This window comes from Spermophilus citellus (assembly GCF_964194105.1).
Source record: "Spermophilus citellus genome assembly, chromosome: 7".
Taxonomy (NCBI): Eukaryota; Metazoa; Chordata; class Mammalia; order Rodentia; family Sciuridae; genus Spermophilus; species Spermophilus citellus.
Genome location: NC_138188.1, coordinates 26,843,325 through 26,860,690, shown reverse-complemented (window position 1 = coordinate 26,860,690; position 17,366 = coordinate 26,843,325). Strand labels below are relative to the sequence as shown.

Below are 17,366 nucleotides of genomic sequence, written 5' to 3'. Positions count from 1 at the left end.
TCCTCTAATCTGCCATCTTCTCCTCTTTCTCCAAATTGTTTTCTTGATCTCTCCTTTCTCTAATTTCTTTTCTTGATCTCTAAGATACTGTTTCCTGTCTCCATCTACAGAACTGGCTACAACTTTTCAGCCTCTTCTAGTTAGGTTCTCCTGTTCCTCCCAGTTCTACACACTAGTTCCCAAGGATTCTGACTTTACTGCAGTTCCTCTCCATCTACACTAATTCCTTTAGTGTTTTTCACCCAGCCTCCTGGCTTTAGATTGTTTGAATATTAATGACTTCCAACTTTATCCCAAAACTCCACATTCAGCCAACTGCCTATTTCATATCTCTGAAACAGTCATTTAAAATTTAACATATGCAAAATGTAATTCTTTGATTTTTTTCTGCAAAATATATCCCTTCCAAAACATCTTTATCTATATAGGTAGCAACTACATCCATACTCAGGTCAAAAATCCTGGAGTCATCCTTGATTTCTATTTTGTCTATATGCTACTAAAAATTCTTTGTCAGATCTCACTCCAAAATTTATACATTATTTTACCTTGTTATTTTATTCCAGTGAACATCTATGTTCAAACAATTATAATATCTTCTACAAATAATTATAATCTTCCATTCTCTTTTTCTCCTCTCTATCTTCTACAAATATTTATTTTGTGGTTATTAAGAGACTTATGTAAAATATCTTATAACACCTTTTTTGAGCTAATATATTGAATCACATAAAAACTCTACAGTTTTAATTCCTACCACAAACCTTATTATTGATGTCCCAATTAACATCTATTACGTTTGGGATGAAAAACTCTTAGAGTTATTCTTAATACTCTGTGTTTTAACTTAATACTAGAATCATAAGTGATTTTATGCCACCTGTATAACATGACAGTGCTCTGCATATTTCAATACATTTGCTTTTACACATGAATTCTACATTTTCATAGACTTTCCTGTTCCTTAAAGTTGTTCCAACTTCAAGAAATCCTTTCAGGACTTTTTTTTAATGTAGATCAACTCCCTTACCTATTACTGCCTGGGAAATCTTTTCTCTCACCTTCATTTTTGAAGGAGAGTTTTGCTAGGTTATAGAATTTTTTAATTTTATATTTGTTGTTCTTAGATATACATGACAATAGGGTGTACTTTGATATATTATGCACATATGGAGTAAACCCATTACAGTTCTGATCCAGAAATGGGGTTTTTGTTTGTTTGCTTATTTTTTGGTAACAAGGATTGAACTCAGGGGTGCTTAACCACTGAGCACATCCCCAGCCCCTTTTTAAATATATATTTTATTTAGAGACAGGGTCTTGCTGAGTTACATAGGGCCTCTCTAAATTGCTCAGGCTGGCTTTGAACTTGCAATCCTCCTGCCTAAGCCTCACGAGATGCTGGAATTACAGGAATGTGCCACCACACCAGCCTGGGTACAGAAATCTTGGTAGGTTGGGGCAGGGGGGCTTTCTTTTAGTGCTTTGAATACATCATCCCACTCCCTTTGTCTTGAAATGTTTCTGCTGAGAAATGTGCTAATAGTCTTATGGAAGGCTTCCTTATATGTTATAGGTTCTTTTTCTCTTGCACTTTTAAAATTTTTTATCTTTGACTTTTGAAAGTTTGATTATAACATGTATTGATAGATATAAATTTATTTCAGTAAGGTTCTTTGGGCTTCAAGAATTGATCTCCATTTCCCTCCCCAGATTTGGGGAGTTTTCAACCATTTTTTCCTTTTTTTATTTTTTAAAAAATAAATGACAGTGGAATGTATTACAATTCTTATTACACATATACAGCACAGTTTTTCATATCTCTGGTTGTATATAAAGTATGTTGACACTAATTCGTGTCTTTATACATGTACTTTGGATAATGATGTCTATCACATTCCACCTTCCTTGATAATCCCCTGCCCCCTCCCTTTCCCGTTATTTCTTTAAATAGTTTTTGCCACTTTCTCTCTCAATTGTCATTCTTGTAATTCCACATTATACATCTTATTTTGTTTGCTACTGCCCTATTCATTCTTTAGGCTTCCTTCACTCTCTTATTCTTTCTTCTTTTCATTCCTCTGAACAGTAATTTGTCTGAGTTCACTGATTCTTTCTTCTATTTGATCAACAACACTGTTCTATTGAACTTTTCTGGTGAGGTATTGTATGCTTCAGCTCCAGAGTTTACGTTTGGTACTTTTTTCTCCCTTATTATTTCTATCTATTTGTCAGTTGTATTGTTTGTACATCATTTCCCTGATTTATTTTAGTTATCTATCTCTATTTTCTTGTAATTCAGTAAACTTCTTTAAGACGATTATTCTGAATTGTTAGGTAATTACCTAGAACTCCATTTCTTAAGGGTAAGTTATCAGATATTTATTTTGTTCCTTTTGTTGTGTCATATTTCCCAGAACCTTCATATTCCCTGAAGTTTTGCTTTTGTTTGTGAACATCTGAAAAAATGTCTTAAGGTCTGGCTTCAACAGGAAATTATCCTCACCAATCAGCCATGCAGATAATCTGGGAGTGTTCTGAACCTTATCTATGGTTGTGCAAGTACCATTCCTCACTTCTTCCTTGGAATTTCAGGTTGTGCACCTTCTCCCAATCTCCCAAAGCCATGCTGGCCACAGTAAGTCATCTATCTCTTTATCTTAGGGATATAAGGTCAGGACAATGGATGAATGCTCTGTTCATACCTCTTCCTCCTAGGGTCAAAGTCTCAGAGTTTTCCACCACTAATATCACAGAGCTGTGTTAGCTACAGTGAGCTACCCACTCCTTGTCTTTGTTCTTACCTGCTTCTACACATTTAACTACATAGGTTACTTTAGCAACTGGAATAAAACAGGATAAAAAAAAGGCAATAGGCAATCTGGAATGTCCAGAAATGCCAGGGATGTTGAATGGACACTCAACTCACTCTTTCTTTTGACCAAATAGAAGAAACTCAGGCTGAGGCAAATATTGTCTTGGCAGCATATGGAAGGAGCTGACATGGAAAAAGTGAAATTGCTCTGATTCAAATTGGCTATTCTCTGTTTTGTGTTCCACTGGGATCCTGCAACTTCTTCACTAGAGTTTGGACCTGTCCTAAAAGTATACTGCCCCACACAACATTGTTAAATCCATACGGGGAGAGGCAAGGCTTTCATATTCTGCCATGTTGCTGGTGCAATAAAAGACTACCACTTTGTAATTGGACTCTACTGCACCACACAACAAATTGAAAAATTCTCTGCAGAAGAAAGCCAAAGCAAGCATGGAGCTTTCCTTTTGTGCATAACTTAATTCAGGATCACAGACTGTCAAGATATAATTATTAATTATTCTATATTAATTATTCTCCACTGCCTGAAGACAGCTGTTTTTAAATAATTTCCACGGATTTTACAACTATTATTCTGTACCATTAAATACTGAGTATTTGGATACAAACTTGATTCTAGGTAGGTTTCTAAGATTTATATTCAAAACCAGGTTAAGACTACATTCAACAAATATAATGCTTTGTAATTCTTTGTATAGCCATAATGAAAACTGATTCTTACATGGCCAAAATAAGTTCTACACTTTCTTTACTAAAACTGATAATTATGTGATCAAAATGTTCCCTAATCCTTTACTGATATGATAAATAAGGCACATGACTCGTGGACTTAAGATGAGTTCTTTATAATCGAAAAGCATTTTTTGAGGCACTCTACTTCTGTATCTGTATATATATTTTTATAATTCCTTCTCTCACCTCACTCTATATGGTTTCTGCTCAATTTCAGCTCTGATTATTTGTATTATTAACCCTGCTATTATAAATCAAGAATATCATTTTGCATTTTAGAATAACCCACTCACATTCAAAAGAAAATTTTATCATCTTATAAGATACAAGCTTCATTGATCATAAGTATCTAAAACTTCCTTTTTTCACACAATTTCTATCCAATATTTATGAATTTGACAATCCTTGTAAATAAATGTGAAGGAGCAGATTGTTCCTTGCAAAGATACACTAATGCAGGATTTGCAAGTTTTCTACACATCCTTATGGCTTTATAAGTTTTGTTAAAAGAAGAACAAGAAGTATGCTAGGGGCTGGGACTATAGTTCAGTGGTACAGTGCTTCCCTAGCATGGATGAGGCTCTGGATTCAAACCCCAACACAACAAACTTAAAAAGAATTATGATAGTTGCATTTTCATATCAGAATCAGATATTTTCAAGTGTGTGATCAAATTATGCATGCATTTTCAATAATGTCTTCTTATTCTTAAGGCATATCTCTGTTTTTTTCAATTTCTAATTGCAAATAAAATATTTTTTTAAAAGTCTCTTTCATTTTGACTATAGAAGAAAATAACAGATTTATATCTAATTCCTATCCAATCAATGACTAGTCTCTGTTGGGAGTCTCCCTGAGAACTCCCGGGCCTTTCAAACATGGCAGTGGGCAAATTGCCAGTGGGCAGCTAGAACTCCCTGGGCCTTTCAGATAAGGAGCCCCTAATGCAACATGGCGGCAGGCAAGTTGCCAGTGGGTGGATAACAAGTTGTTTTGAAAATTTTCTAATTGGTCCCCCCATCTTCCGTGATCGTGGACAGCTCGTGCCCCCCATGAATCTTATGCAGGGCGGACGTGCATGCACCGTAGGTAATGACCTGACCTTTACTATGATTGGCCCCAGGAGCTTCCTGGTTTAAGATAACTGACTCTCACTTTCTATATAAGCTAATACCAGCTTACAAATGGTGCTTCATCTTTGTCACTGCTATCTGTGTGTGTGCATTTTAATCTCTGACAACGAACCTTGGCCTTTCAGTCTCAAAATGGCACAATTTTTTAAAATATATTACATACATAACAATTTTTATAAAAATCAAAATTAAGGTTACTTCTCCAGGATACAATAAAAAAGATAAAAGTTGTCAGGATTTTAAGAAAAAATTGTTCTCAGAATCATATACAATAATAAACATACATTTTTGCCAGATTATCAATAATATATTTTATAGTATGAACAAAAAAAAGAAAGTCTTCCTTTTCAACCTACAATAGTTATAAGTAAATTTATTAAGGCAAATTACTTACCCCCTATTACTGACAATTGCTTTTTTCAAGTGAATGTAGTTTGCAGGAAAGATACCCTGTATGGGAAAAAAAAGATTTCCAGTTAGAAAATTAAATTGTGATTAACATCTCATACATAATGAAATAGCAATGGAAACATAGTGACTCCTATTGTAGCAACTACTTTGCATATTTATAATGCAAAATTGCACAAACTATATTAGGTAGGAATTTCATGAACAGGTGCAAAGAGGATCTATCTCCAGGGGAAAAAAAACAAACTTAAGCATGATAAAAATAATTTTTTTTAAGTTTTGTAAAAAAAGTACAGATTGGAGATGGTACATCAAATCACTCTCAGGTATTATGTACAGAGGTCACTATGTATCTCCAAAGCAACATCATTACTTAACCAATAATTTATAGATTATCCAAATCTAAGTTGGAGAAATAATTCCCAGACTCAGGATTATATTTAGATGCACAAGAATACATCAATTTGGAGTTTTTATACACATTCCAACTTTATTTCTTCCAAACTATTCCAATTTTTGTATTTACCACAATTTGACTACATTGCCTAAGTGACATGGAATGTATTGCTTTTAAAACCATTTCAGTTTTCAACCATTGTTCACTCCTTCTGATGTATTCTTTCAAATAAAACATGATAAGTTTAAAAGTCTTTATACTCTGGCCCACACTACCACCAATTACAAACTGAATCTGTACCACACAAGGTTATGAGCAACTGGACTACAATAATAAATTTTATATATTGGCTCATGACAAAGTCACTCTACACCAACAAGGAATATGGGAGAATACACAAAACCTAAGATAAAACACAAAACTGCATCAATCATAGCTAAATGATGGCTATAGATTATCTGTAAAGGAAGAATTGAAAATAAAAATTAAAAAACACACAGGATTAGCACTAGGCATCGCAAATTCCTCCTAGCGAAGAAAGAGTCAGACATCTGGAAGAGAACTGGAACACCAACTGCTGTTAAGCAGAAATGAGATTCCCTCCCTCTTGAAAGTTCACAGAGGATAAGTGAAAACATGGACTTCTACTCTCTCTTGGTAATAACATGGCAAAAGCTTTTTCCTTCCCCTATAGGCGCACAGGTACCAAAACCAGCTCAAACAGAAGGTTAAAATAAGATGCGATATCTAAGCATAATAATCAAAATGTCCAGATATCAATAGAAATCACCTTGTTATACCAAGAAACATAGAAATACCAAACTGAATGAAACAAAAACAATACGTTAACAAAAAAAAGGAAAAAGATGCTTAAATCATCTGACAAAGACCTTAAAGCAGACATTATAAAAATGTTTCAACAATCACTTGAAATCAATGAAAAAACAGAAAATCATGGAAAATAAACCAGAAAGTTTCATCAAAGAAACAAAATATGCTGCATGGATTCAACAGCATAATAATAGGAGAGACAGGAAAGAATCAGTAAACCAGAATGTAGTACAATAAAATGACATAATATTAATTATAAAGAGAAAAGAGAACTATAAAAAGTGACCAATTTCATTCTGCAGTTACTTCCCTTTCTCATTCCTCTTCCTTCCCCCTCAATTCTGATCCTCTGCTCCACTGAGCTTCTGTTTACATGGGGTCCTTCTTTTAAAAAAAATCCTCTCTCTCTGTAGCTTCCACATATGAGAAAAAACATTCAACTCTTGACTTTGAGTCTGGCTTATTTCATATAGCATGATGTGTTCTACTTTCATCCTTTTGTCAACAAATGCCATAATTTCATTCTTCTTGATGGCTGAGAAAAACCCCATCATAAATACATATCACAATTTCTTTATTCATTTATCTATTGAGTGACATCTAAGCTGTTTCTATAACTTAGTTATTGTGAATTGTGCTGCCATAAACACTGGTATGTATGTATCTCTATAGTATGCTGATTTTAGCTCTTTTTGATAAATACCAGAGTCGCGTACCTGGGTCATTTTTTCATGAATCTCTATACTGGTTTCCAAGAGGTTATCCTAGTGTGAAGTCCCACCAACAATGTATGAGTCTACCTATTCCCCCACATCCTCACCAATATTTATTATTATTTTTTTTCTTTATGCTTGTCATTCTTACTATAGAAAGATGAAATTGCACTGAGTTTTGATTTGCATTCCCCTGGCTGATAAGGATGTTGAACATTTTAATTCTTTATACTTGTAGATGGACAGAATGCCTTTGTTTATTTTTATATAGTAATAAGGATCAAACCCAGTGCCTCACACATCCTAGGCAAGTGCTCTGCCACTGAGCTACAGTCCCAGCCCTGAACTTTTTTTTTAAATATATTTGTTGGTTTCTATTTCTTCCTTTTAGAAATGTCTATGTAGATTATTTGTCCATTGATTTTTGAGGGTTTTTTTGGCATTAACTTTTTTGAATTCTTTATATATTCTAGTTGTTAATATCCTGTCAATAGAGTAATGGGGCAAAGATTTTTCTCTCATTCTGTAGGCTCTCTCTTCACATTCTTATTTTATTTGCTTAAGGAAGGTGGTACCTGTGCCAGTGTGCATGCATGAACATATCACAATAAATTCCACTTACATGTATGTATGACTGTAATGCACGAGTTAAACAAATTAATATAAGGAATACTAATACAGTACAGGAAAGTAATTGGGGGAGGGAGAGAAATGATGGGGACAGTACTAGGAATTGAACTGTAGCAAATTATGTGCATTGATGAATATCTCAAAATGAACGCCATAATTATTTATAATTATAATGCACTAATAGAAAAGAAATAATCACAACTGCAGGAACTGTAGAACTATGTCAAAAACAAGAAAATACTTAATGTTTATGTCATTGAGTCCTGGAATAAGAGAAGATAGAGAGCTAGGAAAAGACTAAAAATGTACATTAAGAAATAATGTCATCAAGATGGCGGCGGGAAGTAAGCCGCTCCGTGCCCGCAGCGAATGTTGCCACGTCTTAAAAGATGAAGTAAAGATCATTAAAGGAGATCTGTCAACAAAGACTCAGCACCGTGTCAAGAAAGGGGCCTAGGTGGAGTGAATCCGCCACGACTCCAGCCAAGGTGGAGTGAGTCCATCACGACTTCAGCATGAGCAGTAAGGCTGCAGCCCGAGCTGCCCGGCTCCCTCGGCCCCTTCTCCTTCTCCTCTCCACCTATCCGCTTTGCATCTCCCCCGCCGTCTCTCCTCCCATGCTCAGTCCCTAAATCTAGATCTCAATTTCTTTCCCCCACCCCGCCCGCTCTCCCGCGTGTCCAGTACCCGGCCCGCGCGGCCCGAGGGGCTGCCTCCCCTCCCCCAGCCCGCACCCCCTCCCCAGGGGTCCCGAAGGCCACAGCTGGGCCGCCACCGCGCCGCCGCCACCGCTTCCCACGGAGCACCATAGAGCAGACTCTTCACCGCGCGAGTGAGCTGCCGAGTTAAATAGAACAGCTGATAAGATGAGTGACAATTTAAAATCTAAGTGATGCAACATTCTAGTTCTGCATTCTAGTTCTGGTTCGCCTGCTTCTAGTGACTCAGCACTACTGATCCCGCTGAAATAACTAGTCGGCCCACATGAACTCACAGAGGTAAAAGCCAACTGAGCACGATAGTCAGACCCAGGGCATCCCTCTGCTGACAACAGAGGTCCCTTGCACCAGCTACCAGGGGAGTTGCTACCTGAGGGCAAACAAATTCGCTGGGGGTCCTCAGCCCCAAGCCCTACAAACTTAGGGTCTGAGAGAGGCAAACAGAAAGGGTGTGCACAGGCATCCATGGAAACAGGGCTCCCAGGAGCAGCAGACCCCACGTGTAGCCAGTATTGTGGCGAGCTTCACAGGTGAGCGGGGCCTGGCTTGAGGAACCACAAGAGAAGGCCCTAGGCACTCAGGATTGGAGACCCGCACAGTCTGGGAAGAAGAGCTGAGGAACAGTGATTGGTTCCCACCCATCAAGAAGAGAAGCCTGGCCCAGTTCCCACCTACTGGAAGAGAAGTTAATTGAGCTCTATGACTGCATTTATTATTATTATTTTTTAATGATTGTTATTGGTATTTTTTTTAATTTTATTTTCACTTTTTGTTGTTGATGTTGTTGTTGCTCTTCAACTTTCTTATTAATGGTTTCATTTTTTTTAATTCTTTTTATTCTATTATTATTACTATTATTTTTTAAAATTTAATTTCCATTTGTTTATTATCATAATTTTTTTTTTTGGTTTTAAATTTTTATTTTTTCATTTTTTCTTTCTTTCTTTTCACTTTTTTTCTTTTGTCTTTTCATTTCTTTTCAATTTTCTTATTCCCCCTTTCTTGAATTCTACCTGCCCACACTCACTCCCTTTAGTGACTTCTTCCCTTCCCTTCTAATACTTCTCCTCCCAAGCATCAAATAAATTTATAAGAGTAAACAGTAACTCAGCAGTCAAACAAAACAAGAAGTATCATGAGCATAAAAAAGCAGGGAAGAAAAGCAGTACAAACAATGAAGGACACCCTAAATATTCAGTAGGACCTGGAGTCATCAGAAAAATGGTCATATAAAGAACTCAAGGAACACCTTAGACAGATGGAATGGAACCTTAAAGATCACATTGAAAACAAATTACATAAACAGATAAAAGAAGAAGTTAAGCATCTTTATCAGGAGATAGAGATTATAAAAAAAATCAAACAATAATTCTAGAAATGAAGGAAACGATAAAGCAAATTAAAAACTCAATCGAGAGAATCACTAACAGAGTGGAGCAAGTAGAAGCCAGAACGTCAGATAATGAAGACAAAATATATCATCTTGAAAAGAGTCTAGCCAACTCAGATAGGCTGGTAAAAAATCACGAGAAAAACATCCAAGGGATTTGGGATAACTTAAAAAAATCAAACTTACGAGTCATCGGGATAGAGGGAAGGCACAGAGATTCATACCAAGGGAATGAGTAACTTGCTGAATGAAATAATTACAGAAAACTTTCCAGAAATAAAAAAGGAAACAGATATACAATTTTAGATGCATACAGGACACCGAGCACACAAAATCACAGTAGACCAACGCCAAGACACATTGTTGTGAAGATATCCAATATACAGAACAAAGAGAAAATATTAAAAGCTACAAGAGAAAAGAGGCAGATTACATTTAGGGGTAAACCAATAAGGTTAACAACGGATTTTTCATCACAGACACTGAAAGCAAGAAGGTCATGGAACAATGTATTTCAAACACTGAAACACAATGGATGCCAACCAAGAATTCTGTATCCAGCAAAATTAAGCTTCAGATACGACAACGAAATAAAAATCTTTCAAGATAAACAAAAGCTAAAAGAATTTGTAGCCAGAAAACCAGCATTGCAAAGCGTCTTGACCAAAACTCTACACGAGGAAGAAATGAAAAACAATAACCAAAACCATCAGCGGGAAGTGCCTCGGTAAAGACAGAGGACGGGGGGAAAGCTAATCATGGAGAAACAAACTAAATTAGAAAAAAAAAAAGAGATAAATAATCAAACATGGCAGGAAGTACAAACCATATGTCAATAGTAACTCTAAACGTTAATGGCATAAACTCTCCAATAAAGCGACATAGGCTGGTAACATGGATTAAAAAAACAAATCCAACAATATGCTGCCTCCAGGAGACACATCTGATTGGAAAAGACATACACAGGCTCAAGGTAAAAGGTTGGGAAAAAATATACCACGCACACGGTCCTCGTAAGCAAGCAGGGGTGGCCATTCTCATATCGAATAAAATCGACTTCAAGACTAAGTTAATCAAAAGGGATACGGAAGGACATTATATACTGATAAAGGAACCATTCACCAACAAGACGTAACAATTATCAATATTTATGCACCAAATAATGGCGCTACGATGTTCATAAAACAAACTCTCCTCAAGTTCAAGAATCAAATAGACCACAACACAATAATCATGGGTGACTTCAACACACCTCTCTCACCATTGGACAGATCCTCCAAACAAAAGTTGAATAAAGAAACTATTGACCTCAATATCACAATCAATAACCTAGACTTAACTGACATATATAGAATATATCAACTATCATCAAGTGGATATACTTTTTTCTCAGCAGCACATGGATCCTTCACAAAAATAGACCATATATTATGCCATAGGGCAACCCTCAGTATATATAAAGGGGTGGAGATAATACCATGCACTTTATCAGATCATAATGGAATGAAACTGGAAATCAATGATAAAACAAGGAAGGAAAAATCCTACATCACATGGAAAATGAACAGTACGTTACTGAATGATCAATGGGTTACAGAAGACATAAAGGAGGAAATCAAAAAATTCTTAGAGATAAATGACAATACAGACACAACATATCGGAATCTATGGGACACAATGAAAGCAGTTTTAAGAGGGAAATTCATCGCCTGGTGGACATTCCTCAAAAAAAGGAAAAACCAACAAATAAATGAGCTCACATTTCATCTCAAAGCCCTAGAAAAGGAAGAGCAAAACAACAGCAAATGTAGCAGAAGGCAAGAATTAATTAAAATCAGAGCAGAAATCAATGAAATTGAAACAAAAGAAACTATTGAAAAAAATTAACAAAACTAAAAGTTGGTTCTTTGAAAAAATAAATAACATCGACAGAGCACTAGCCATACTAACGAAGAGAAGAAGAGAGAGAACTCAAATTACTAACATACAGGATGAAAAAGGCAATATTACAACAGATGCTTCAGAAATACAGAAGACAATTAGAAATTATTTTGAAAACCTATATTCCAATAAAATAGAAGATAGTGAAGACATCGATAAATTCCATAAGTCATATGATTTGCCCAGACTGAGTCAGGAGGATACTCACAACTTAAACAGACCAATATCAATAGATGAAATAGAAGAAGCAATCAAAAGACTTCCAACCAAGAAAAGCCCAGGACCGGATGGGTATACAGCAGAATTTTACAAAACTTTAAAGAAGAATTAATACCAATACTTTTCAAGTTATTTCAGGAAATAGAAAAAGAGGGAGCTCTGCCAAATTCATTCTATGAGTCCAACATCACCCTGATTCCGAAACCAGACAAAGACACCTCAAAGAAAGAAAACTACAGACCAATATCTCTGATGAACCTAGATGCAAAAGTCCTCAATAAAATTCTGGCTATGCTAAGCCTCAGGCTAGCATCATTCTGAATGGAGAAAAATTGAACGCATTCCCTCTAAAATCTGGAACAAGGCAGGGATGCCCCCTATTACCACTTCTATTCAATATAGTTCTCGAAACACTGGCCAGAGCAATTAGACAGACGAAAGAAATTAAAGCCATAAAAATAGGAAAAGAAGAACTTAAATTATCACTATTTGCGGATGACATGATTCTATACCTAGAAGACCCAAAAGGGTCTACCAAAAAACTACTAGAACTAATAAATGAATTCAGCAAAGTGGCAGGATATAAAATCAACACACATAAATCAAAGGCATTTCTGTATATCAGCGACAAAACTTCTGAAACAGAAATGAGGAAAAACACTCCATTCACAATATCCTTAAAAAAAATACTTGGGAATCAACCTAACAAAAGAGGTGAAAGACCTATACAATGAAAACTACAGAACCCTAAAGAGAGAAATAGAAGAGGAGCTTAGAAGATGGAAAAATATACCTTGTTCATGGATAGGCAGAACTAACATTATCAAAATGGCGATATTACCAAAAGTTCTCTATAGGTTTAATGCAATGCCAATCAAAATCCCAATGGCATTTCTTGTAGAAATAGAGAAAGCAATCATGAAATTCATATGGAAAAATAAAAGACCCAGAATAGCAAAAACAATTCTAAGCAGGAAGTGTGAATCAGGTGGTATAGCGATACCAGATTTCAAACTATATTACAGAGCAATAGTAATAAAAACACCATGGTACTGGTACCAGAACAGGCGGGTGGACCAATGGTACAGAATAGAGGACACAGAGACTAATCCACAAAGCTACAACTATCTTATATTTAATAAAGGAGCTAAAAACTTGCAATGGAGAAAGGATAGCATCTTCAACAAATGGTGTTGGGAAAACTGGAAATCCATATGCAACAAAATGAAACTGAAACCCCTCCTCTCGCCATGCACAAAAGTCAACTCAAAGTGGATCAAGGAGCTAGATATCAAACCAGAGACACAGCGTCTGATAGAAGAAAATGTTGGCTCCGATCTACAGATTGTGGGGTCGGGCTCAAAATTCCTTAATAGGACGCCCATAGCACAAGAGTTAATAACAAGAATCAACAAATGGGACTTTCTTAAACTGAAAAGTTTTTTCTCAGCAAGAGAAACAATAAGAGAGGTAAATAGGGAGCCTACATCCTGGGAACAAATTTTTACTCCTCACACTTCAGATAGAGCCCTAATATCCAGAGTATACAAAGAACTCCAAAAATTAGACAATAAGAAAACAAATAACCCAATCAACAAATGGGCCAAGGACATGAACAAACACTTCACAGAGGAGGACATACAATCAATCAACAAGTACATGAAAAAATGCTCACCATTTCTAGCAGTCAAGGAAATGCAAATCAAAACCACCCTAAGATACCACCTCACCCCAGTAAGATTGGCAGCCATGATGAAGTCAAACAACAATGAGTGCTGGCGAGGATGTGGGGAAAAGGGTACTCTTGTACACTGCTGGCGGGACTGCAAATGGGTGCGGCCAATTTGGAAAGCAGTATGGAGATTCCTGGGAAAGCTGGGAATGGAACCACCATTTGACCCTGCTATTGCCCTTCTCGGACTATTTCCTGAAGACCTTAAAAGAGCACACTACAGGGATACTGCCACATCGATGTTCATAGCAGCACAATTCACAATTTGTAGACTGTGGAATCAACCCAGATGCCCTTCAATAGATGAATGGATAAAAAAAATGTGGCATTTATACACCATGGAGTATTACGCAGCACTAAAAATGACAAAATCACGGAATTTGAAGGGAAATGGATGGCACTAGAGCAGATTATGCTTAGTGAAGCTAGCCAATCCCTAAAAAACAAATACCAAATGTCTTCTTTGATATAATGAGAGCAACTAAGAACAGAACAGGGAGGAAGAGCAGGAAGAAAAGATTAACATTAAACAGAGACATGAGGTGGCAGGGAAAGGGACAAAAAAAGGGAAATCACATGGAAATGGAGCGAGACCCTCATTGTTATACAAAATTACATATAAGAGGTTATGAGGGGAATGGGATAACAAACATGGAGGGAAATGAATTACAGTAGATGGGGTAGAGAGAGAAGATGGCAGGGGAGGGGAGGGGGGATAGTAGAGGATAGGAAAGGTAGCAGAATACAACAGTCACTAATATGGCAGTATGTAAAAATGTGATGTGTAACCGATGTAATTCTGCAATCTGTATTTGGGGTAAAAATGGGAGTTCATAACCCACTTGATTCTAATGTATGAAATATGATATGTCAAGAGCTTTGTAATGTTGTGAACAACCAATAAAAAATAAAAATTAAAAAAAAAGAAATAATGTCATGCTGGTGAGGACTCATCAATAAGAAATCTGTTCACTGATGTGGGAATACAAAATGGCACAGGCACATTGGAAGACAAAGAACGAGTATAAAATTAAGCACAGGAAGAAAAAAACTAAACACACTTTTATTATACAATTCACCAATTTCACTCCTAGGAATTTACCCAAATGAGTAGAAAACTTATGCATGCATGTGTATGTGCACACACAGATACACACGCACAAAAAAAAACCCTGCATACACAAAAAATTGTAGTTTTACTTATAAATGACAAAATTTAGAAGCAACAAAGATGCCCTTCAATACATGAATTAATAAACAAACGGTAGCCCATTCATACAATGGAATATTATTTAGCAATAAAAAGCAAAAGCATGTAGGAAATTTAACTGAATATTGCTAAGGGAAAGTACTCACTCTAAAATGTCTGTATACTGAATGATTCCAACTATATGAGGTTCTAGAAAAGGCAAAATTACAGAAGACAATAAAAAGACTACAATGGGAGATAAAAAGGATGACAATGTAGAGCATAGGACATTGTTAAAGCACTGAAACTATTCTGCCTGACAGTATAAGGATGAGTGTATGCTATTATGTGTTTGTTAATCAAATCCACAGAATTATACAGCAGAAAGAATAAATCCTAATGAAAGTGTGTAATGTTAATAGTGTATCAATATTGTTTTATCAATGGTAATAAATGTACCACATTAATAATAGTATAAACCATAGGGAGAATAGGGAAACTATACTCTGTATTTCTGTATGTCTGTTTTAAAATACACTCTAATAAAAATATAAAATGAAAAAAGTAACAGAAATTTCCCCTAATGTAGTAACAGATATAAACCTGCAGATTCAAGAAGATGAATAAATCCCCAAAATGAATAAACTCAAAGAAATGCACACCAAGACACAATAGAGTCATACTTCTGAATACAAGCAAAGAAAAAAATCTTGAAAGTAACAAGAGAAAACATACCTCTCAATTACTAAGGGAAAACAAATGACAGCAAACTGTTCATCAAAACTATAAAGGACAGTGACACTAGTCACAATAGTCAAAAAGCAGAAATGCCCATCAACTAAGGAATGGATAAATGAACAAGGTATCTCCACACAATGCATTTCAGTCAAAAAAGATATGAAGTATTGACATATGCTATACAATGGACGACCCTTGAAAAAATTATGCTGACTGAAAAAAAACAGACACAAAGACATATATTATATGATTCTAATTATGTGAATTATTCAGGATAGTTAAATTCAGAGAGATAGAAGACAAGTGGGTGTCAAGGACTAGAAGGTGAAAGAACATGACTCCTTAATAGATGCAGAGCTTTCTTTTTGAAGTATTTGGAAATAGATACAGTGGTGTTTATAATATACTGTGATTGTACTAAATTTCATTCATGGTAAACATTTTAGGTATTTTAACCACATAAGTTTAACATTTTAGAAAATACATACAAAAGATCAATGCAACACAGAGTTGATTCTTTGAAAAATAAACAAGACTGATAAAGCCATGGCCAAACTAACCAAAAGGAAGAGAAGATCCACATCAACAAAATTAAAAATGAAAAAGAAGACATCACAAGAGACACTTTTGAAATCCAGAGGCTTTTTGAAAATTTATGCTTCAATAAACTAGAAAATAAGACATTAACAAACTTCTAGATACATATGATCTATGCAAAATGAACCACAAGGATACATAAATATAAACAAACCAATATTAAGCAATAAGATAGAAGCAGCAATTAAAATCCTTCCAACAAAGAAAAGCCCAGGACCAGATGGATGGTAATCCAAGTTCTACCAAACTTTTAGAAAATAATTAATGCCAATCTTCCTGAAATTATTACATGAAATAGAAAGGATGTTAAAAAATTCATTCTATGAAGCCAGTCTCACCCTGATAACAAAACCAGATAAAGCATATCAAAGAAAAGAAGACTACAGACCAACATCCCTAATGAACAAAGATGGAGAAATTCTTAATAAAATATTGGCAAACCACATTCAAAAACCACATCAAGAAGATAGAACATAAAGATCAAGTGGATTTCATTCCAGAGATGCAAGGTTGGTTCAACATGCACAAATCAACAAATGAAATTCACCACATAAATAGAAGAACGAGAATCATATGACCATCTCAAGAGATGCATTAAAAGCCTTTGATAAAAACCAGAACCCATTCATGTTAATACTAGAGAATCTAGAGCTAGAAGAAAATCACCTCATTTAATAAGGATTATATAGAACAAACCCAGGGCCAACATCATGTAGAATGGAAAAAACTGAAAGCATTTCCTCTAAAATAAGGAATAAGACAAAGGATATCTACTCACCCTCCTATTCAATAGTCATTGAAACAGTCACTAGAATAATCAGGCAAGAAAAGGAAATTAAAGGGATAAAAATAGGAAAAGAATAACTCAAATTATCTTTTGCTGATTATATGGTCATATATCCAGAAGACCCAAAATCTTCACTGGAAGACTTAATAAGCAAATTCAGTAAAGAGCAGGATACAAGATCAACATAAATAAATCAATCACTTTCTTATATTCCAATAATACATTAATCTGCTAAGAAAGAAATGAGGAAAAATATCCCTTTCATAATACTTCAAAAAATACAATAAAAAAAACATGGGAATAAATCTAACCAAAGATGTGAAATACCACTACAATAAAAACTACAGAACACTGAAGAAAGGAATAGAAGAGGG

The 17,366-nt window shown here is 35.5% G+C and overlaps 1 protein-coding gene and 1 pseudogene across 2 annotated transcripts in view; one reads left to right on the top strand and one right to left on the bottom strand.

Moving 5' to 3' along the window:
• The window catches only part of DOCK3 (dedicator of cytokinesis 3), a 695,231-nt gene that overhangs the window by 427,955 nt on the left and 249,910 nt on the right, over positions 1 to 17,366 (bottom strand). Inside the window, exon 4 of the mRNA XM_081301421.1 lies at positions 5,096 to 5,151. Within this exon, the coding sequence (XP_081157547.1) occupies positions 5,096 to 5,151 (56 nt within the window). The remainder of the gene's footprint in view (positions 1 to 5,095; positions 5,152 to 17,366) is intronic.
• Positions 8,012 to 17,366, top strand: part of LOC308652694 (serine/threonine-protein kinase 17A-like) — a 67,259-nt pseudogene continuing 57,904 nt past the window's right edge. The window contains exon 1 of the transcript in view: positions 8,012 to 8,074. The product of the transcript in view is annotated as a serine/threonine-protein kinase 17A-like (transcript). The remainder of the gene's footprint in view (positions 8,075 to 17,366) is intronic.